The sequence below is a fragment of the Lasiosphaeria miniovina genome (assembly GCF_030549165.1).
Source record: "Lasiosphaeria miniovina strain SMH2392-1A chromosome Unknown B0T26scaffold_7, whole genome shotgun sequence".
Classification (NCBI taxonomy): Eukaryota; Fungi; Ascomycota; class Sordariomycetes; order Sordariales; family Lasiosphaeriaceae; genus Lasiosphaeria; species Lasiosphaeria miniovina.
In genome coordinates, this window is record NW_026848226.1 from 2,611,334 (window position 1) to 2,626,943 (window position 15,610).

Here is a 15,610-nt window from a genome sequence, read left to right on the forward strand (position 1 = left end):
GAACCAAGGTCTGGTATATACATACACTAACTAGGAGTTATTCTATGGCCATCTCCTGACTCGCCGTCATGGTTTCCATTGTCGAGTCCTATTTCTTTCTTTGACGCCCTGAAGACTAGGTAACCGAGTTCAAGGTATTGTCCATTTACATATGCCATGCGGAATGCATACTGTTCAAAGTACGGGGTGTGTTCAGTACCGATATGATATGTAACAAGTCATCTTGCTGCGTCCGTCTCGGATTTATATTTACTTTTTTTTCTTTTCTTTTTCGCTCGATGCCGAGAGCAGTGGTTAGTGGTCGACGAATTGTGGATTTTGTGGGTTGCGAACAAGGAATGCATCTTCCCCTCATCTCTCTGCCGCTCTGTTGCATTGAACGTGGGTACCTTCTCGGTGCGGGTGCAACTTTGCAGTTCATAGAATTCGCTGTGCCAGGAGTTAGCATTGGGATATCGAAATGTCGAAACCCCATGCGACTAAAGTGACTACCCCTGTACCGATTTTACAATCCATAACAATACCATACAAAAAACCAGATAACATTATAGGACCCAGGGTATAACCCGGTGCATAAAACAGAGAAATACTCCGTAGCACAATCCTCACTGCCTCGTTTCATCAGTGATAACTCCCCCGCGAGCCGCGATAGTTCCCGCCTCCGCCTCGGTTGTTCCCACCTCGGTTGTTTTCATACGGCGGTCGGCCATACTGGTCAGGAGGGGGAGGCTGGCCGTACGGTTGTTGCTGTTGGCCTTGGTGCCCCTGGTACCCTGGAGCAGCCCCGTATGCTGGGGGAGCTCCGTATGCCGGTGCCGGCACATATTGATTGTTCCCGTATCCCTGACCGCCCTGGTTGTATCTGCCATGACCAGGTGCAGGAGGATATGCCACCGGCGGAGGTGGTGGCAACCCCTGGCCGAATCCCGCAACACCTGGCGGCGGTGGTTGCCAAGAATTTTGCGGTGGCGCATACGAGTCTCGGCTGTTGTATCCGTTGCCCCGGTTGCCGTTACCATATCCATTTCCGTTCCCATTCCCATTCCCGTACCCTTGCTGGGGCTGCTGGTAGCCTCCGCGGTTAGATTGACCATTGTTATACGATTGCCCACCATCCGGCCCGTAATTGATTCTTCCACGTCCGCCGCCGCCGCGGAGAGGAACACCTCCGTAACTTCTCCCGCCTCTCTGCGATTTACCCTTCAGATCCTCAATATCGTGCCTATCAAGAGCAGGAGGAGGGGGTTTCACCCCACGAAGCAGCATGGACTTGTGCGTGTGGGAGCTACTCGGGAACTCGAAGTGAACGCTGCTTCTGTTAGTCGGACTATCTAAAATAATTGTTTTCTTGTTGGAAGCGGGGAACCACAAACCTCAATGACCGGTCATATTCAACATCGGGCATGGCTGCCCTCGTCAGCGGGTAAGTCAACGAGCCGTGCGGGTGGTAGCCTTCAATCTTCTCCACCTGGCCGTTAAGGCCATCGCTCTTGAGTGGATCCAGCTTCCACTTTGGAGGGCCCTGCTTCTTTGAGTAGAACCGAGACGTGATCTCGTCATACAAAGCAGGATGGGAGTCTGACAACAAGAGCACATCCTTGCCCAGGCCGTTACGAACTCGGTCCTCGGCGCTCAGAAGATGGCTTTTGGTTTCCATGGCCGCCAGAAGGCGGGGCATGTCGATGAACGGTAGAAGAGCAACGCCCTGCCAAGCCATCCTCTTCCCATTCAGGTCGATATCGAAGTCCTCGGGGTAGAAATCGAGAATCTCGCTGTCTTTATTAGTCATCAGGTCATGGAAGACCTCGGGGATGGATGCCCGAGAGGCCGCCGGAAGGACACTCATGAGCTGCTCAAAGGGCCTCGATATCCGCCCGTGCTCAAACGAAATCTTCATCTTCCCGAGGTCGACAAAGTCGGCCGCAAACGGAGCGTAGTGGTAGGGGTAGTACCACTCCCATGACGGGCAGCCCTGGAAATAGTACATCAGAACCCACGCAAGCCCCTCGACATAGGCCCGCGCAACCTTGTGCCGGAATTCAATGTCCTTGGAGTCCACGTGGAACTTCTGTTCGTAATACCTATCGGCATATCCCTCTTCCCACAATCTGACTGTGTCGACCGGGCCATCCTCTTCGGTGGCCGCGGGAGTCTCGGCCACTGACGCGTTCGCTCCTGGAGTGGTAGCACTGTCCTCTTCGATGAGGTCCGCCTTGCGTTTCCCCAAAGCCGATGGAGGCGATGACTTTGCCTCGGTGCTGGTTTCTGCCTTGCCATTAGGCGTAGCTGGGACTTGCGAGGCTTGCGACATCAGACCTTGGATCTGGCCCTTGAGCACACTTGCGGCACTCTTATTGGCTGTGTTGGCCTGTTCAACGGCACGCCGGTTCACCACCATGTCATGAGTGACCGCTGCCTGGGCGGCTCTGGCACCCCTCTTGCTCGGGAAGTTTGTGATGGGGTGCAGCTCTAGTCCGGGGGGGGGTTGAGTGTACTCCTGGGTCTTTTTCGGGGCCCTATTGTTTCCGAAACGAGGCGAGTCTTGGTCGCCTCTACCATTACCTTGCTGCTGGAGACGGCGTCTCTTGAAGCCGGCCTCGCGCCGGTCCTCGGTTTCCTTTCTTCTCCTGAAGATGGCGTCCTCCTGCTTGGCAAGGCCGGCCATAATGTACTGAGCCCGCTCCAAGTCGACGTGGCCGTCCTTAGTCACGTACCCGCCCATGTGGGGGAGGTTATCTTTCCAAATGGTGGTCAGAGTGTCGATGCCGTTTTCTCTGATTTCCAGGGCAGGCAGATGAGGCAAAAAGTCATTTCCCACGAAGAAGCACATGAAGACCCAGTCGTCGAGGGCTCGTTCGAGGTTAAACGCGAACGGCAGCCCAGGAACATTAAGCTCAATGGCAAGGTACTCACGAAGAATCGACACATGGAGCCAAATAAACGGCTTCAACGGTGGGGGCTTATCCTTTTCATCGAACTCGCCGTCCATTTTTTTGGCCTCACCTGTGCAATTTCTCGCCTCGTGGCCCTTTTGGTTGCAGATTCTGCACAGTCTGGGCTTGTTGTCCTGGGCAAAGACATCTTCACGGAGGACACGGAAGTGAGGTTCGTGAGTGGCCAGGCCAAGCATGATCAGATCGGCATCCAGGCCGTAAATAACATGGCGGGTGTTGGGGTCGTGCTCGGGCGAATTACGCTGGGACCGGACAAACTCCATAATCTTATGCTCACCCTCACCGGGGACTGTGGCATCAGAGATGATGACTTTCATCTTGGCCCACGCAGGATCAGTATTGAGCTTGTACGAGCACCAGTAGCGCAGACTAGCCGCAAGAATGTCCATGAAGGGCGTCCCTGGTGTGATGGAATTGGAATCGAAAGCCTTCTGGACGACAGTTTCAACAGATTCCGGTTGCATGGTACTGTTCTTGTCCTTCTGGAGCATCTTGAGAAGTTCTTGCTTGTCATCCTCCTTTTCCTTGGCCTCCTGGGCAGCACGGAATCGTCTGGATCGCTGTTGGTTCATTTTGGCACGGGGAGCAACACCGTCTGCGGTGCATTAGCTTCTCTTCAATCTCGAAAGCGCGCCTGAGAGCACGACAAAAAACCGAATCATATGAACTTACCGACAGCAATCATAAGCAGCTTGCGCGGGCGAACCATGTTGACCACGCGATCAGTGTACTTGAAGATCTCAACCATCATCTCCTCCTCGTCCTTGGGAGGCGGCCTATCTTCTGGATGTGAACAGGGATGGACGATGCCGTTCATATCCAGGTACAGGTTGTCGAACTCCTCGCCATTGGGGTTCGGCCGGGTAGCGTCAACGGGGATGACATTGCCATCTCCCATATCAACAGGCAGGTCCTCAACGACGGGTGATATTATTTTGGGGTATTTGGTCGAAAGCCATCGGAATGCGGCGGGAATACCCATTTTGAAGTACTGAGCAGGTTATGCGAAGAAAGGCGACGAGACAGATGCTGGTGGATTAGCCTCGAATGGCTATAGCGAGAGAGTGAGCGCTGAATGTTTCAAAAAGAAACGACACTAATAGCTCTTCAATGTACATGGGGGTTACTTGTGGCGACGATCCTATGCAATGATCTCGGAGAGTAGGTGGTTGGGAAAGCGAGGTTGCCACTGCTTGCGTCGACCGGTTGACGCAGTGCGAGAGGCGAACGCGAAAGGCTGGCTGCCGACAAAGACGGGACGCGGCAGGTCTCGAGCATAAGGCCTGGTGCGAGCGTCTTTATTGGAAGGGGATCCCTAGGTTTGGTTGGAGACGGAACAAAGCTCGCTGCTCAAATCAAGTCCGCTGGTGCGCGACAGAGATGCGCGTTGGCCGTGGTGGGGATGCGGAATATCCGACTAGGTGCTGTACCTCTGGCAGGTAGGGCGAAAGGGCGAAGTAGGTGCCGAGGATGTTTTCGAGGCGTGGATTCGATGCCCGAGCCAGTAGAAAAATATTGCATATCAGCCGTCATTTCATCACCCAACACCCTTGACCCACTGTGTTCTTGACATGCAGTAAGTTTCCAAACCCAATACTGTATGTACAGGTACCGGGCTTCCGTCAATATCCGGACAGTATGGAGTACCTGTTCGTAACAACGTTCACAGCTCGCTCGTAAAATGGAAGAAATATAATCTTGTAGAGCTTGTCGAATATTCATTTTTGTTTATATAGTTTAGTTTGGTGAAATGCTTCGATCGTGAATCTGCATTTCCAGTGTAGCGTTTTTTAACAAGCTATTTGATTTACGCACACTGTACAAATTACCGCACTGGGCTGGGGCGCTGGAAATATTTAGCTACCTTACGAAGCACTCAGGCCTGCTAAACTGGTCTCGTAATGGTAGGCTACGTATAGAATATACGGATAGAGGAATTGCAACTCCAAGCTTCCAAGCGTACACCTGTCCACTATTCAAGGTGCTAGTTGAAAACGATTGCAACTACGTCCACAGGCAATGCAAGGCCTCCGTTCATGCTTATGATTGGCAAGTGAAGAGTCAATCGATCCGCCCAAGAGCTGACGCCAGCTGCATTCGCTGGATTGATTCGGTTCTCGACGCCCGACGACGTGGAGCTCGGAGCTCGATACGAGACTAGACAATTCAACACGACACGACACGAAAGCCGCCGTCGATGCGCCTATCCCTATCCCCATCCAGCCCCCATGGCAGATAAACCACAGCCGCCCGTACCTCGACCATGTTCTCGACCATCACGGCTGCGCCGGCCAAGCAGTCGGTGAGCGAAACCATCGCGGTGCTGAGCGGCCGCCTGAGCTCGGCCACGCTGCTCGAGGACCGGCGCGCCGCCATCCTGGGCCTGCGGAGCTTTGCCAAACAGTACCCGGCATCGGTGGCCTCGGGCGCCCTGAGGAGCCTGATCGGCAGCCTCAGCAAGGACGGCGAGGATGTCGACACGGTCAAGGTCGTCATGGAGACACTCCTGATGCTCTTCAGCCCCAACAAGGACAGCCCCGAGGCGTCCGAGGAGATTGCCCTGTGGCTGGCCGACGAGTTTACCCAGCGCCAGGAGAACATCACCTTGCTGCTCGACTTCCTCGACACGGCCGACTTCTACTCGCGCCTGTACTCGCTGCAGCTCCTTGCCGCCGTGCTCTCGGCCCGCACCGAGAGGACCGAGGTCTGCGTGCTCACGGCGCCCCTGGGCATCCCCAGGCTCGTGGCCGTTCTCGACGACCGGAGGGAGGCCATCCGCGACGAGGCCATTGCCCTCCTCACCGACCTCACCCCGGCCTCGGTCGACATTCAGAAGCTCGTAGCGTTCGAGAAGGGCTTCGAGCGTGTCTTTAGCATTGTAGGAGGGGAAGGCGGCCTCTCTGAGGGGGGCAGGGTCGTGGAGGACTGTCTGATTCTGCTGGCGAACCTGCTGCGCCTCAACTCGTCGAATCAGTCCATGTTCCGGGAGATGGGTTTCATTGCACAGCTGGGGCGCCTCCTAAAGAGCGCGTACTGGGGAGCCGACGGTGACCAGGAAGTCGCTCAGTGGGCCGAGGCCCAACGTAACCGCAACATATACGCCCTACTCGCCGTCATCAGGCTGTTCCTCGTGCCGGGCGCCGCAGGGACGCCCCAGAACCAGCTCGCGTTTTTAAGCGAGCGTGTACTTGAGAATACCCTGCACCTCGCCTTTGATCACGGCGTTGAGCTGCAGATCAAGGGCGAGGCGCTGTTGACCTGTGCAGACATGATCAAGGGCAACGCCCGCATTCAGGAGCAGTTCGCCGGGCTCGAGGTGCCGGCGCCGCTCGGTGGCCCAGCCGCCAGGCAGGCTCAGGGTCCCAAGTCCAACGGCAGCACGCCGAGAGTCTATGTCATTGACGGCCTCTTGGATCTCATCCTGGCTGTGAGCTCGCCCCAGGCTTTTGACATGCGGATGGCGGCCTGTGCGTGCCTCAAGGCCTACTTCTATAACCACGCCGAGATCCGCCGGCACTTTCTGACGCGGGCCATCAACGGCCACAAGCTCAAGGCCGACGAGCTCACCAACGTGCTCACAACTCTACTCCACCCGCTGCCCGAGTCGGTCACGACAGATCCCTACAGATATTGGTTTGCCTCGGTGCTCATGCTCCATCTGATACACGAGAACCCGGCCACCAAGGCGTTGGCCATGGGCGTAACAGAAGGCGACGAAGCCAGCGGCGAAGAGGTCGTTACAAGCATCCAGACCATTGCTTCGCACCTGCTCAGAAGCGTCCCCAAGTCGGAAGACCCCCGTGTCATTGTCGGCTACCTGATGCTGCTGTTGTGCTGGCTGTTTGAGGACCTTGACGGAGTGAATGATTTCCTGGGCGAGTTCACCAACCTGCAAGGGCTGATTCAGGCGGCCGTAGAAAACCCGAATGGAGATGTCATGGTGCAGGGTCTGAGCGCCATGTTGGCGGGCGTAGTCTATGAGTTTTCGACCAAAGATTCTCCGGTGCCGCGGGCGACAGTCCGCGAGATGATCGTGTCGCGCATGGGCCGCGATCGCTATGTCGAGAAACTGACCAAGCTGCGGTCGTACCCCCTGATGCGGGACCACGAGGTCCTGCCCCAGAGCCTCGACTCGAATCCGGAGCAGAAGCTTCCAGACGTCTTTTTCGACGACACGTTTGTCGAGTTCTTCAAGGACAACTACAGGCGCATTCTTCGGGCCATTGACCGCGACCCGGGCCTAGAAATATCCGTCATCATGAACGGGGTGCAAAAGGGGATTTCGAGAGAGCTAGTCGACTCGCTGCGGGCCCAGGCCGACGAAAAGGAGAGGGCTCTGCAGGATGCCGAGGCCGCAAGAGCCTCGCTCCAGAGGCAGCTCAGTCAAGAGCAGGCAGACCACCGTCGCGCCAAGGAACTCAGCTCAGCCGACGTCTCCCGCGCCACGACAGCAGCCGATGCTCTACGCGCCCAGCTTACGGCCAAGGACCGCAAGCTGCAGAGTGCCGAAGGAGTGGCAGCCAAGCTCATCCAGCAGCTGAACCAAGAGCAGACGGACCACCAACGCACAAAAGCCGAGATAGCAAGGCTCAAGAACGTCAACGACGGGCTACAGCGACACCACGAGGGAGAGGTGGCCAAGCTGCGTGCGGAGCAGAAATCAAAAGAGCAAGAGCTGCAGCGGCAAGCGGACGCAATCCGCAAGGCAGCCGAGTCAGATGCCGAGCGCGCACGCCGACGCTTTGAGGCCGAGAAGGCCGACTTAACAGCTACAATTAGAAGCCTCGAGGTTGATTTGATGAAAGCCAACAAGGCCAGGGTCGACTTAGAAGGCAGGGCGGCAGAGCTGGACGCGAAACTGAAGGCGGCGGGAGACGGCCTAGCCGACACGGAGAAGCGACTCAAGACAGCCGAAGCAGAAGGTCGCAAGGTATGTGCTTTTTCACTCAGAAAAGCATACGGCGAGAATGTAAAATTTTTGCCCAGAAAAAGCTAACCAGGCCCAGTCGAGCGCACAACTCGAGGCAAAGGAGGAAGAGCGCAAGACAGTGCAGAGCGAGCTCGACGACCTTCTCATCGTGTTCAGCGACCTCGAGGACAAGGTCACAAAATACAAGGTTAGCTACAAGCTGGGATCATCGTATCTAGCAGCGTACTTGCCTGGCACTCTTGGCATGACTGACATGGCATTTACTCTAGGAACGGCTCAAGTCCTTAGGTGAGACGGTGTCAGACGGCGAGGACGAGGATGGCGATGGCGAAGAGGAGGACGATGAGTGAATAGAGAGAGGAACTAGCGCAACAGCCGCATTCAACTCGACGTCTTGAAAGTCAACAAAGCTAGCTCTTCACATCAGCGCCACCCCAGCGACGGGCTGCCAGTCACAAACGCATCGGAAATAGTACGCAGGGAAGGCTATTTTCGGTTTTGTTTCTGCAACATTGTACGGCTCTCCCACAACAACCCAATACATGGTGCCCCGAATGACGGAGCTTAGACTGTGGATATCGGTATCGAGACAACGATGCATGCGAAGGACACACAGCTTCCACAGGTGGGACAAAAAGCAAGACGCAAAGCATGGGGCCCCGGCTCCCAACGGCTAGGCTTGCAAGTCGCCGGCTGCCCTCTGGAGAGAAAATGTAAATAAACAGCCAAGCTTTGGGACGTGCTATGTTGTGTTGTTCATGCGCGTGGCCCAGGGCAGGGCAACCTAATTCATGCATTTCTGCGTGTCACCTAGGTCTACCCACGTAAGTACAATGCAATACAAGCCAAGCGAAGTAAAATACATCAACAACCTAAACATATGGAAATGCCGCTCACATGTATCCCTTCCGTCTGATCAGTCTGTATGGAATTGTGCCTAGAGCCTACCATGTCAATCGAGTCGAGCCTGCCTTATCCACCGTAGCTACCTACCTAAAATCGCATCAACTTTCTCCTCTTCTCCCTCTGCGCTACCCTTGTCACTCTCACCCACACACATTCTGTCGCTGCAGTTCAATTGGGCGACAAAAAAAATCCGAACCCTTTTTTTTTTTCCCCCGTTTCGCTGTGGGTGGTTTGTGAGTACTTGGCGCGCCACGATAAATTTTATATATACAGCCATACATATATATAAAAAATTTCACAAAGCCTCACTCACGCCCCTCAACCCCTCTCTCACAGATCCGGTTGTGGGATTTTAACGGCCTGTTATTTTCTGCCTCTGAAAAGGGAGAAAAATAAGGAAATATATATAGACATATATATAATCAGAAGCCATGGCCGCTGCACCTAGCCAGCGAGACGAGGCCCGCTCGTCGTCGGGGTCGTCGACCTCGTCGTCGGTCTCGGAAGAGGCCGAGTGGCTTGACGCCGACCAGGACGGCGACGACGATGACGACCAGGAGGCGCTCGCCGTCATCTCGCTCGTCGACGACCGCGTCTTCCCCGACGCCACCTCCATGCTGGCCTACTGCCGCGACGAGCACGGCCTCGACTTTGTCGGCGTGCGCGACCGCCTGGCCCTCGACTTCCACGGTACCGTCAAGCTCATCAATTTCAGTGCGTATTTTATTCCCTCTAGAAAAGTGACAGCCCCCGCTGACAAGTCGCCGCAGTCAGGCAGCGCGTGCACGAGGGCATTGCCGTGTCAGGTGCCGACATCACGGCGGCCGACCTCGACGACGACGGCTACCTCAAGCCCGTGCTCGACGACGACGCGTTGATCCTGTGCCTGGACGACCTGCCCGAGCCTGCGGGCACCGCTGCCGCTGCCGACGCTCCCCATGGCGATGGCGTCGACGGCCTCCTGCAGAAGAACGCGGAGCTGCAGGCCCAGCTCGAGCAGCTCGCCAAGCAGTTCTCCAGCTACCGCCTCGCCGTGCAGCAGACGCTGGACCAGCGCTGGGAGGACGCGCCCGCTGGTACTGAAAGCAAAGGCAAGGAGGCGGCTAAGCCGGCTGGCGAGGACGCGGGTGTTGTTGCCAAGGACGAGTCCGAGTACTACTTTGAGTCGTACGCGCACAATGGTGAGGATGGTATTCTGAGTATTCATGATAGTGATATCGACGCTGACAAGACGAAATCAAGACATCCACGAGGTCATGCTCAAGGACGCGGTGCGCACCGACGCGTACCGCGACTTCATCTACCAGAACAAGCACCTGTTCGCCGGCAAGGTCGTGCTGGACATTGGCTGCGGCACCGGTAAATCTTCCCACTTCCCCCATGTCTCTTGCCTGGAACGACAGACAGCCACACAGCATAGTGCCTAGTCTAATAATACACCGCAGGCATCCTCAGCATGTTCTGCGCCCGCGCAGGCGCGAAGCAGGTGATCGCGGTGGACAAGTCGGAGATCATCGACAAGGCGCGCGAGAACATCTACAGCAATGGGCTGGGCAACGTCATCACGACGCTCAAGGGGCGCATCGAGGAGGTAGTCCTCCCGGTGGCGTCGGTCGACATCATCGTCAGCGAGTGGATGGGCTACTGCCTGCTGTACGAGGCCATGCTGCCGAGCGTCATCTGGGCGCGCGACCGCTACCTGGCCGCCGACGGGCTGCTGGTGCCTAGCCACGCGTCCATCTGGATGGCGCCCGTGGCCGATGCCTCCTACGTGGCCGATAACATCAGCTTCTGGCGCGATGTCTACGGCTTCGACATGGCGCCCATGCAGCGCGGCATCTTCGCCGACGCCCGCCCCGACGTGCTGCCCGCCGCTGCCGTGTGCGACGCCAGTGACACCGCCCGTCGCGCCTTCCGCGTGCTGGACCTGCACACCACCACTGTTGCCGACCTAGTCTTCGCCGCCCCTTGGCACACCACCCTCAATGCCGCCACGGCCCCCGCCGACGTCGACGGCTTCCTCGTGTGGTTCGACATGTTCTTCGCCCAGTCGCGCCACGTGCCACCCGACATGATCGGCCCCGCCACCACCGCCCTCGACTGGGTCGCCGACCCGGCCAAGCGTGACGCCGGCCTCGTCGCCTTCACCACCGGGCCCTTCGGTGCCCCCACCCACTGGCGCCAGGGCCTGCTGCTGCTCGACGACAGGAACAAGAAGAAGCTCGCCAAGGTCGACGCCGCCCAGAAACACATCGGCGGTGTCATCGAGTACGTCACCCCCGACGGCCACGCCCGCGGCGTCAACATCAAGGTCTCGTTCGGCCCCGACGGCAAGGACGACAAGCAGGACCAGACTTGGTTGTTGCACTAAACATGCGAGGTAGGTAGACTAAAAAACAAAGGAGAAATTTGGGTTTGTAGCGAGAACGCTTCCACATAGACAATAAATAGACATTTGCTCTTGCCCTTGCTGTTACTCTTGCTACTACGGCATAGTTACCTCGTTAAATACTTAGCCAGGTACGAGTCTGAACGCCTACCCTCAGTGTAGCCCAAACTCCACATCTATGTCAGATCCGTGAAATGCCACATGCTGTTACTTTTTTCCGCTTTTATTTGGTAGGATCCGTCGATGTTACTTATGCCTCCGGCGGCCCTCCGGAGGCCCCTGCGGCGGGCTGCTCGCTGCGCTCGAGAGACGTCGGCTAACGAACACCTGGCCATCTGGAGACGTGAACACGAGATTCGTTGGTACCTGGTCAATCCCCTGAATCGGTAAGTGTAACCAGAATTGGAAAACAATAAATAAACCTAAACAAAATACAACCAGGCTACAAAGTAGGTGGGCAACGTGTAACAACACAACACAACACAACACTAGGTTGTGTCCTTAAATTTTTTTCGGACGAGGGAACTGCCGGTATACACAGGATTACATGGCTAGCTCTGTTTGTTTGTTTACTTGTTTCTTTCTTGGACTGTAACTCAGAGTAAACAACAGCCTGGCTGGGCTGTGGGGAACTTGAGAGGGAAACAAATATAACACGTCCACTCACCCAGTTGCTACATGACATGGCACCCTCATATGTGACAGGAGTACGTACCCAGGGTAGCCTTCCTCCATCACAGAGAACCTAGTTAACGCCGCCCTTTCTTTTTTCTTGTACTTTTCTCTCGTTTCCCCTTCCCCCCCCCCCCCTTTTTTTTTTCCGTCTCCTTTCTTCTCGAAGGGAGCAATCACAAAGAACAAATCACATACCTACCCACTTGCCTACCTGCCTACTCTACCCAAGCCAACCACACTACTATTAATAGAACAGAAAGAAGAAGCCTAGCTTGCCTACCAACCTTGTATATGAACAAGTACAACGACAAAAGATACCGCTGCGCAGCAGGACACGACACCAAGCTACCTGCCTGCCTGTTTTGTTTTGATATGTGCATGCGGCACGCAAGTAACACATGCGTGCAGAGGAGAGCAAAAAATACTTCAGATGCTCAGATGGTGTCCGCGTCGTTTCTTTCGGAGCTACCTAATTATTGATCAGCACATTTGTTCCACAGCTCCACCGCAAGATAGATTCCATCCACAGCAGTCAGACAGTAACAGAGAATGGGACATATGACTGCCGCCTGCTTTCTGTAGTAGGTAGGTAGGTACCTTAGTTATGTCCCAGATAGAGATTCGATGCGATATCTCAGCAACAGGACATCAAAAAATTTATGCTTGCTGAACTCACCCAATTCACTCCTATGTATAGGGCCAAGTCTTTTGGGGCTAGCTAGCTATCAATTTCGCCTTCCAAACAACTCATGGCCAGCCGGCCGGATATCATCAAGCAGGTGCCTAATTTTACATTTCGCCAAACACACAACCAATAAGAAATCAATCCGGCATATTCAAACCAAACAACCCCTTTTTATGTTCTTGTTCCTCCTCCGCCAGCACCATCCACCAACGAGACCTCTGTAGGTGTCGGACCTTTGGGCTCGGCCACGACCACAGGTGGATCCGCAGGTGAGACGACGCCAGCACCCGCAGGCTCGACAGCTGGCTGGTCAGCCATGCCGACGAAGCCGTACCAGGCAATGACGGCCACACCAAGCAGACCGCTGATGATGCTGAATACGAGAGCGACGATGCCGCGTGTGGTAAACCTAGCAAGACGACATATATTAGCCCCGGTGTAATTATGTTAAACACCAGCACGATTATAGGATGTTTTGCTATAATTATATGCCACGGGGCAATAATAGAGGGCATAAAAGGGGTTCAGGGGGTTTCAAAAAAACCCAACAAGACAGAAAAGACATACCCCTCAGGTATCAAGCCCGGCGGGACGTTCTGTCCCGACAGATCGAGATAGTTGGCCGAGTTGCCAGCTGCGTTGCCGACAGTGGGAACACCGGCAGCAGCGCAGGCGTCCTTGTGGTTCTGGGGAATAACGAGAGACTTTTGCAGGTCGAGGGGCGCCTCAACAAAGGTGGCCATGAGGCCTGATTGGACGTGCCACTCGATGTGGCAGTGGAAGAGCCAGACACCTAATTATCCCCGAGAGTCAGCAACAAAAGGGATTGAAATGGAACAGATATGATACATACCCGGGTTATAAGCTAAGAAACGCAAGACAATGTTGCCGTTGGGGTACAGGACGAACGTGTCGCGCCGCATGGGGACCTCTGAGAAGTTGGCCGAGGTAACGCCCGAATCTTGAAACGTGCCAGCCTCTTCCTCGGAGCGCCAGACGGCCTGGAAGTTGTGACCGTGCAGATGAAACGGGTGCTTGCCGGGATCGATATTGTTCACTACAATCTCGACCACCTGGCCCTTCTCCAGCACAAATGGGTGCGTGTACTTGCCGTAGACAGTCGCATCGGTTGCCAGCTCGCCCGCGCTCAAGGCCGTATACAGCGTGGGGACCTTGGGGGCTCTGTAAGTGATGTCATTGAAGAAGGCACTGCACACGTGGAGTTAGCACGCGGATTCCGTTTTCCAGGGGCGGACACAGACAACGTACTAGTTGGCGCCGTCGTCGAGATTGTCCATGATGACGTCCAGCGAGATGCTTTGGTCGGGCTCGCCGTAGATGGTCTGGTTGTCCCAGGGCACGAGGGTCCAGTCGTCAAAGGGTTCGTAGTCTCCGTCAACCACGGCCGGGTCGGGAAATGGCTTTGTTGAGTCGTATGTGAGCCATCCAGTCACATTCCAGTTCAGGTCGTCCGGGAGCTTGTCAAACAGAGACGTGTCCATGCTGGAAACGATGGGGAAGTTCTCCGAGGTGTCGTTCTTTGCCGTGATGATGAAGCTGCAGCGCTGCGCGGCCGAGAGGTAGATCATGGTGGCTTCGGCTTGCTGGTGGTAGACGCCGTCGACCTCGATGATGGTCATGTTGTGGCCCTCAAACCAGAGGTACTGGCCGGCAAAGGCTCCTACGTTGATGACGCGGAACAGGTACCTCTTCCCGGGCTCGACCGAGATCTTCAAGTTCTGCGTGTCGTTGAGCAGGGCCGAGTTAGGCACCGGCTCGGCTCCGGTGGGATTGGCTTTGCTAATAAAGAAGTCAAGAAGTCCGGGCATCTGATCGTGGTACCAGTCCGAGACGGTCAAAACCAGCTCTTCGTCGTAGTCGTCCTTGAAGGGCGAGTCGGGGTCATGGATGATAAGCGGCCCCCTCAGGCCGTCGGGATACTGGCCATGGTCGTGCGAATGATACCAGTACGTGCCCGGCTGGTCGATCTGCGCATGTGCATGTTAGTCATCTTCCTTGCTGCTTTGCAGCTCTGGATTTCCCATACCGTAAAGTTGTAGGTAAAGCGAGACCCCGGTGAAATGGGACACTGGGTGGCCTGGCTTGGGCCGTCCATGTGGTTGGACCCGTTCATGAACAGGCCGTGAAAGTGAAGCGACGTGGACTGGTCGCCCAGCGAGTTGAGCACGTTGACGATGATCTGGTCGCCGACGTTTGCCTCGATTCTGGGCAAGGGCCACTGGCCGTTGATGCCAATCGTCGACCTCTCTGCCATGCCATCGGGATTGGCCGTGACCCAGCCGATCTCAAAGTCATACTTAACCGTAGCAGCGCTCGCCAGAGCTAGAAAACCCAGCTGGCGCACCAGGGACGAAAGACGGGGCGGCCGTAGCCAGGCCATTTTTGTTGATTAGGCCGATAGACGAGAGACGAGACAAGCCGCTTCTTTTTTGTTTAGCTTTTTGAAGAAATTATTTTTGTCCTTTTTGTCCACTTTGGGTGTCCGTGTGTCTTGGTCTTGTTTCGTTGTTTGTTTTGTGTTTGCGTGTATGTGCTTTGCATAATACCAGCCTCAGGTACCCTCGATTTTTGGGGCTCGATCTTCGGATGGATATATGAACGGCTTAATCAATGGGCAAGCTTTCTGCTTTGTCCCAGAGGGCGAACAACCTGGAACCTGGTACGTAACAGGTAGATACCAATACCTTAGCTGAGATGCATACTGCACCTTCCACTATTGCTCCAACTTCCCACCTCCCAGAGAAACTGTTCGCTACTTCCTCCCTTCCGTCCTTCCTCCTCTCCAGAGCTCGGGCGAGACCGTCCCCACCAGCAGACAGCATGTCCCGCCGAGAACGGAGTGTCGTACGAGCTGTGGGCGGGCTACTACTAGTTCCTACACTGTACGCCGTAGGTTTCGTCTCAAGGGGGGTGCGCGAGCAGGGGGTCGTGAACGAAAATCTTATCAATCAATCAGATTGGCAGGCACCCCGGTCGCAGCCTATAGGCTTTCGAGGCACTCACACCGCGTGACTTTTAGTTATCTGATCGAACGTGGAGAAGAGAAAGCT

At 55.5% G+C, this 15,610-nt stretch overlaps 4 protein-coding genes across 4 annotated transcripts; 2 read left to right on the forward strand and 2 right to left on the reverse strand.

Moving 5' to 3' along the window:
• Positions 1–554: 554 nt before the first annotated feature.
• B0T26DRAFT_465329 (XRN 5'-3' exonuclease N-terminus-domain-containing protein) lies at positions 555–4,120 on the reverse strand. Its single transcript, XM_060435178.1, has 3 exons — positions 3,627–4,120; positions 1,374–3,549; positions 555–1,309 (listed from the first exon to the last, which is right to left on the reverse strand). Exons 1-3 carry the CDS (start codon positions 3,934–3,936, stop codon positions 622–624), a joined length of 3,174 nt encoding a protein of 1,057 aa, XP_060291747.1. The 5' UTR covers positions 3,937–4,120; the 3' UTR covers positions 555–621.
• Positions 4,121–4,862: 742 nt separating this feature from the next.
• B0T26DRAFT_465362 (p115 like vesicle tethering protein) lies at positions 4,863–8,256 on the forward strand. Its single transcript, XM_060435180.1, has 2 exons — positions 4,863–7,884; positions 7,961–8,256. The coding sequence occupies exons 1-2, from the start codon at positions 5,218–5,220 to the stop codon at positions 8,174–8,176; spliced, it is 2,883 nt and encodes a 960-aa protein (XP_060291748.1). The 5' UTR covers positions 4,863–5,217; the 3' UTR covers positions 8,177–8,256.
• Positions 8,257–8,951: 695 nt separating this feature from the next.
• On the forward strand, positions 8,952–11,267 carry B0T26DRAFT_465354 (S-adenosyl-L-methionine-dependent methyltransferase). The gene is made up of 4 exons (XM_060435179.1): positions 8,952–9,504; positions 9,561–9,971; positions 10,033–10,149; positions 10,236–11,267. Exons 1-4 carry the CDS (start codon positions 9,222–9,224, stop codon positions 11,159–11,161), a joined length of 1,737 nt encoding a protein of 578 aa, XP_060291749.1. The 5' UTR covers positions 8,952–9,221; the 3' UTR covers positions 11,162–11,267.
• Positions 11,268–12,710: 1,443 nt separating this feature from the next.
• B0T26DRAFT_680308 (Cupredoxin) lies at positions 12,711–14,940 on the reverse strand (the record flags this gene model as incomplete). The annotated part of the gene is made up of 5 exons (XM_060440477.1): positions 12,711–12,948; positions 13,107–13,332; positions 13,393–13,748; positions 13,809–14,527; positions 14,587–14,940. The coding sequence occupies 5 exons, from the start codon at positions 14,938–14,940 to the stop codon at positions 12,711–12,713; spliced, it is 1,893 nt and encodes a 630-aa protein (XP_060291750.1).
• Positions 14,941–15,610: the final 670 nt, after the last annotated feature.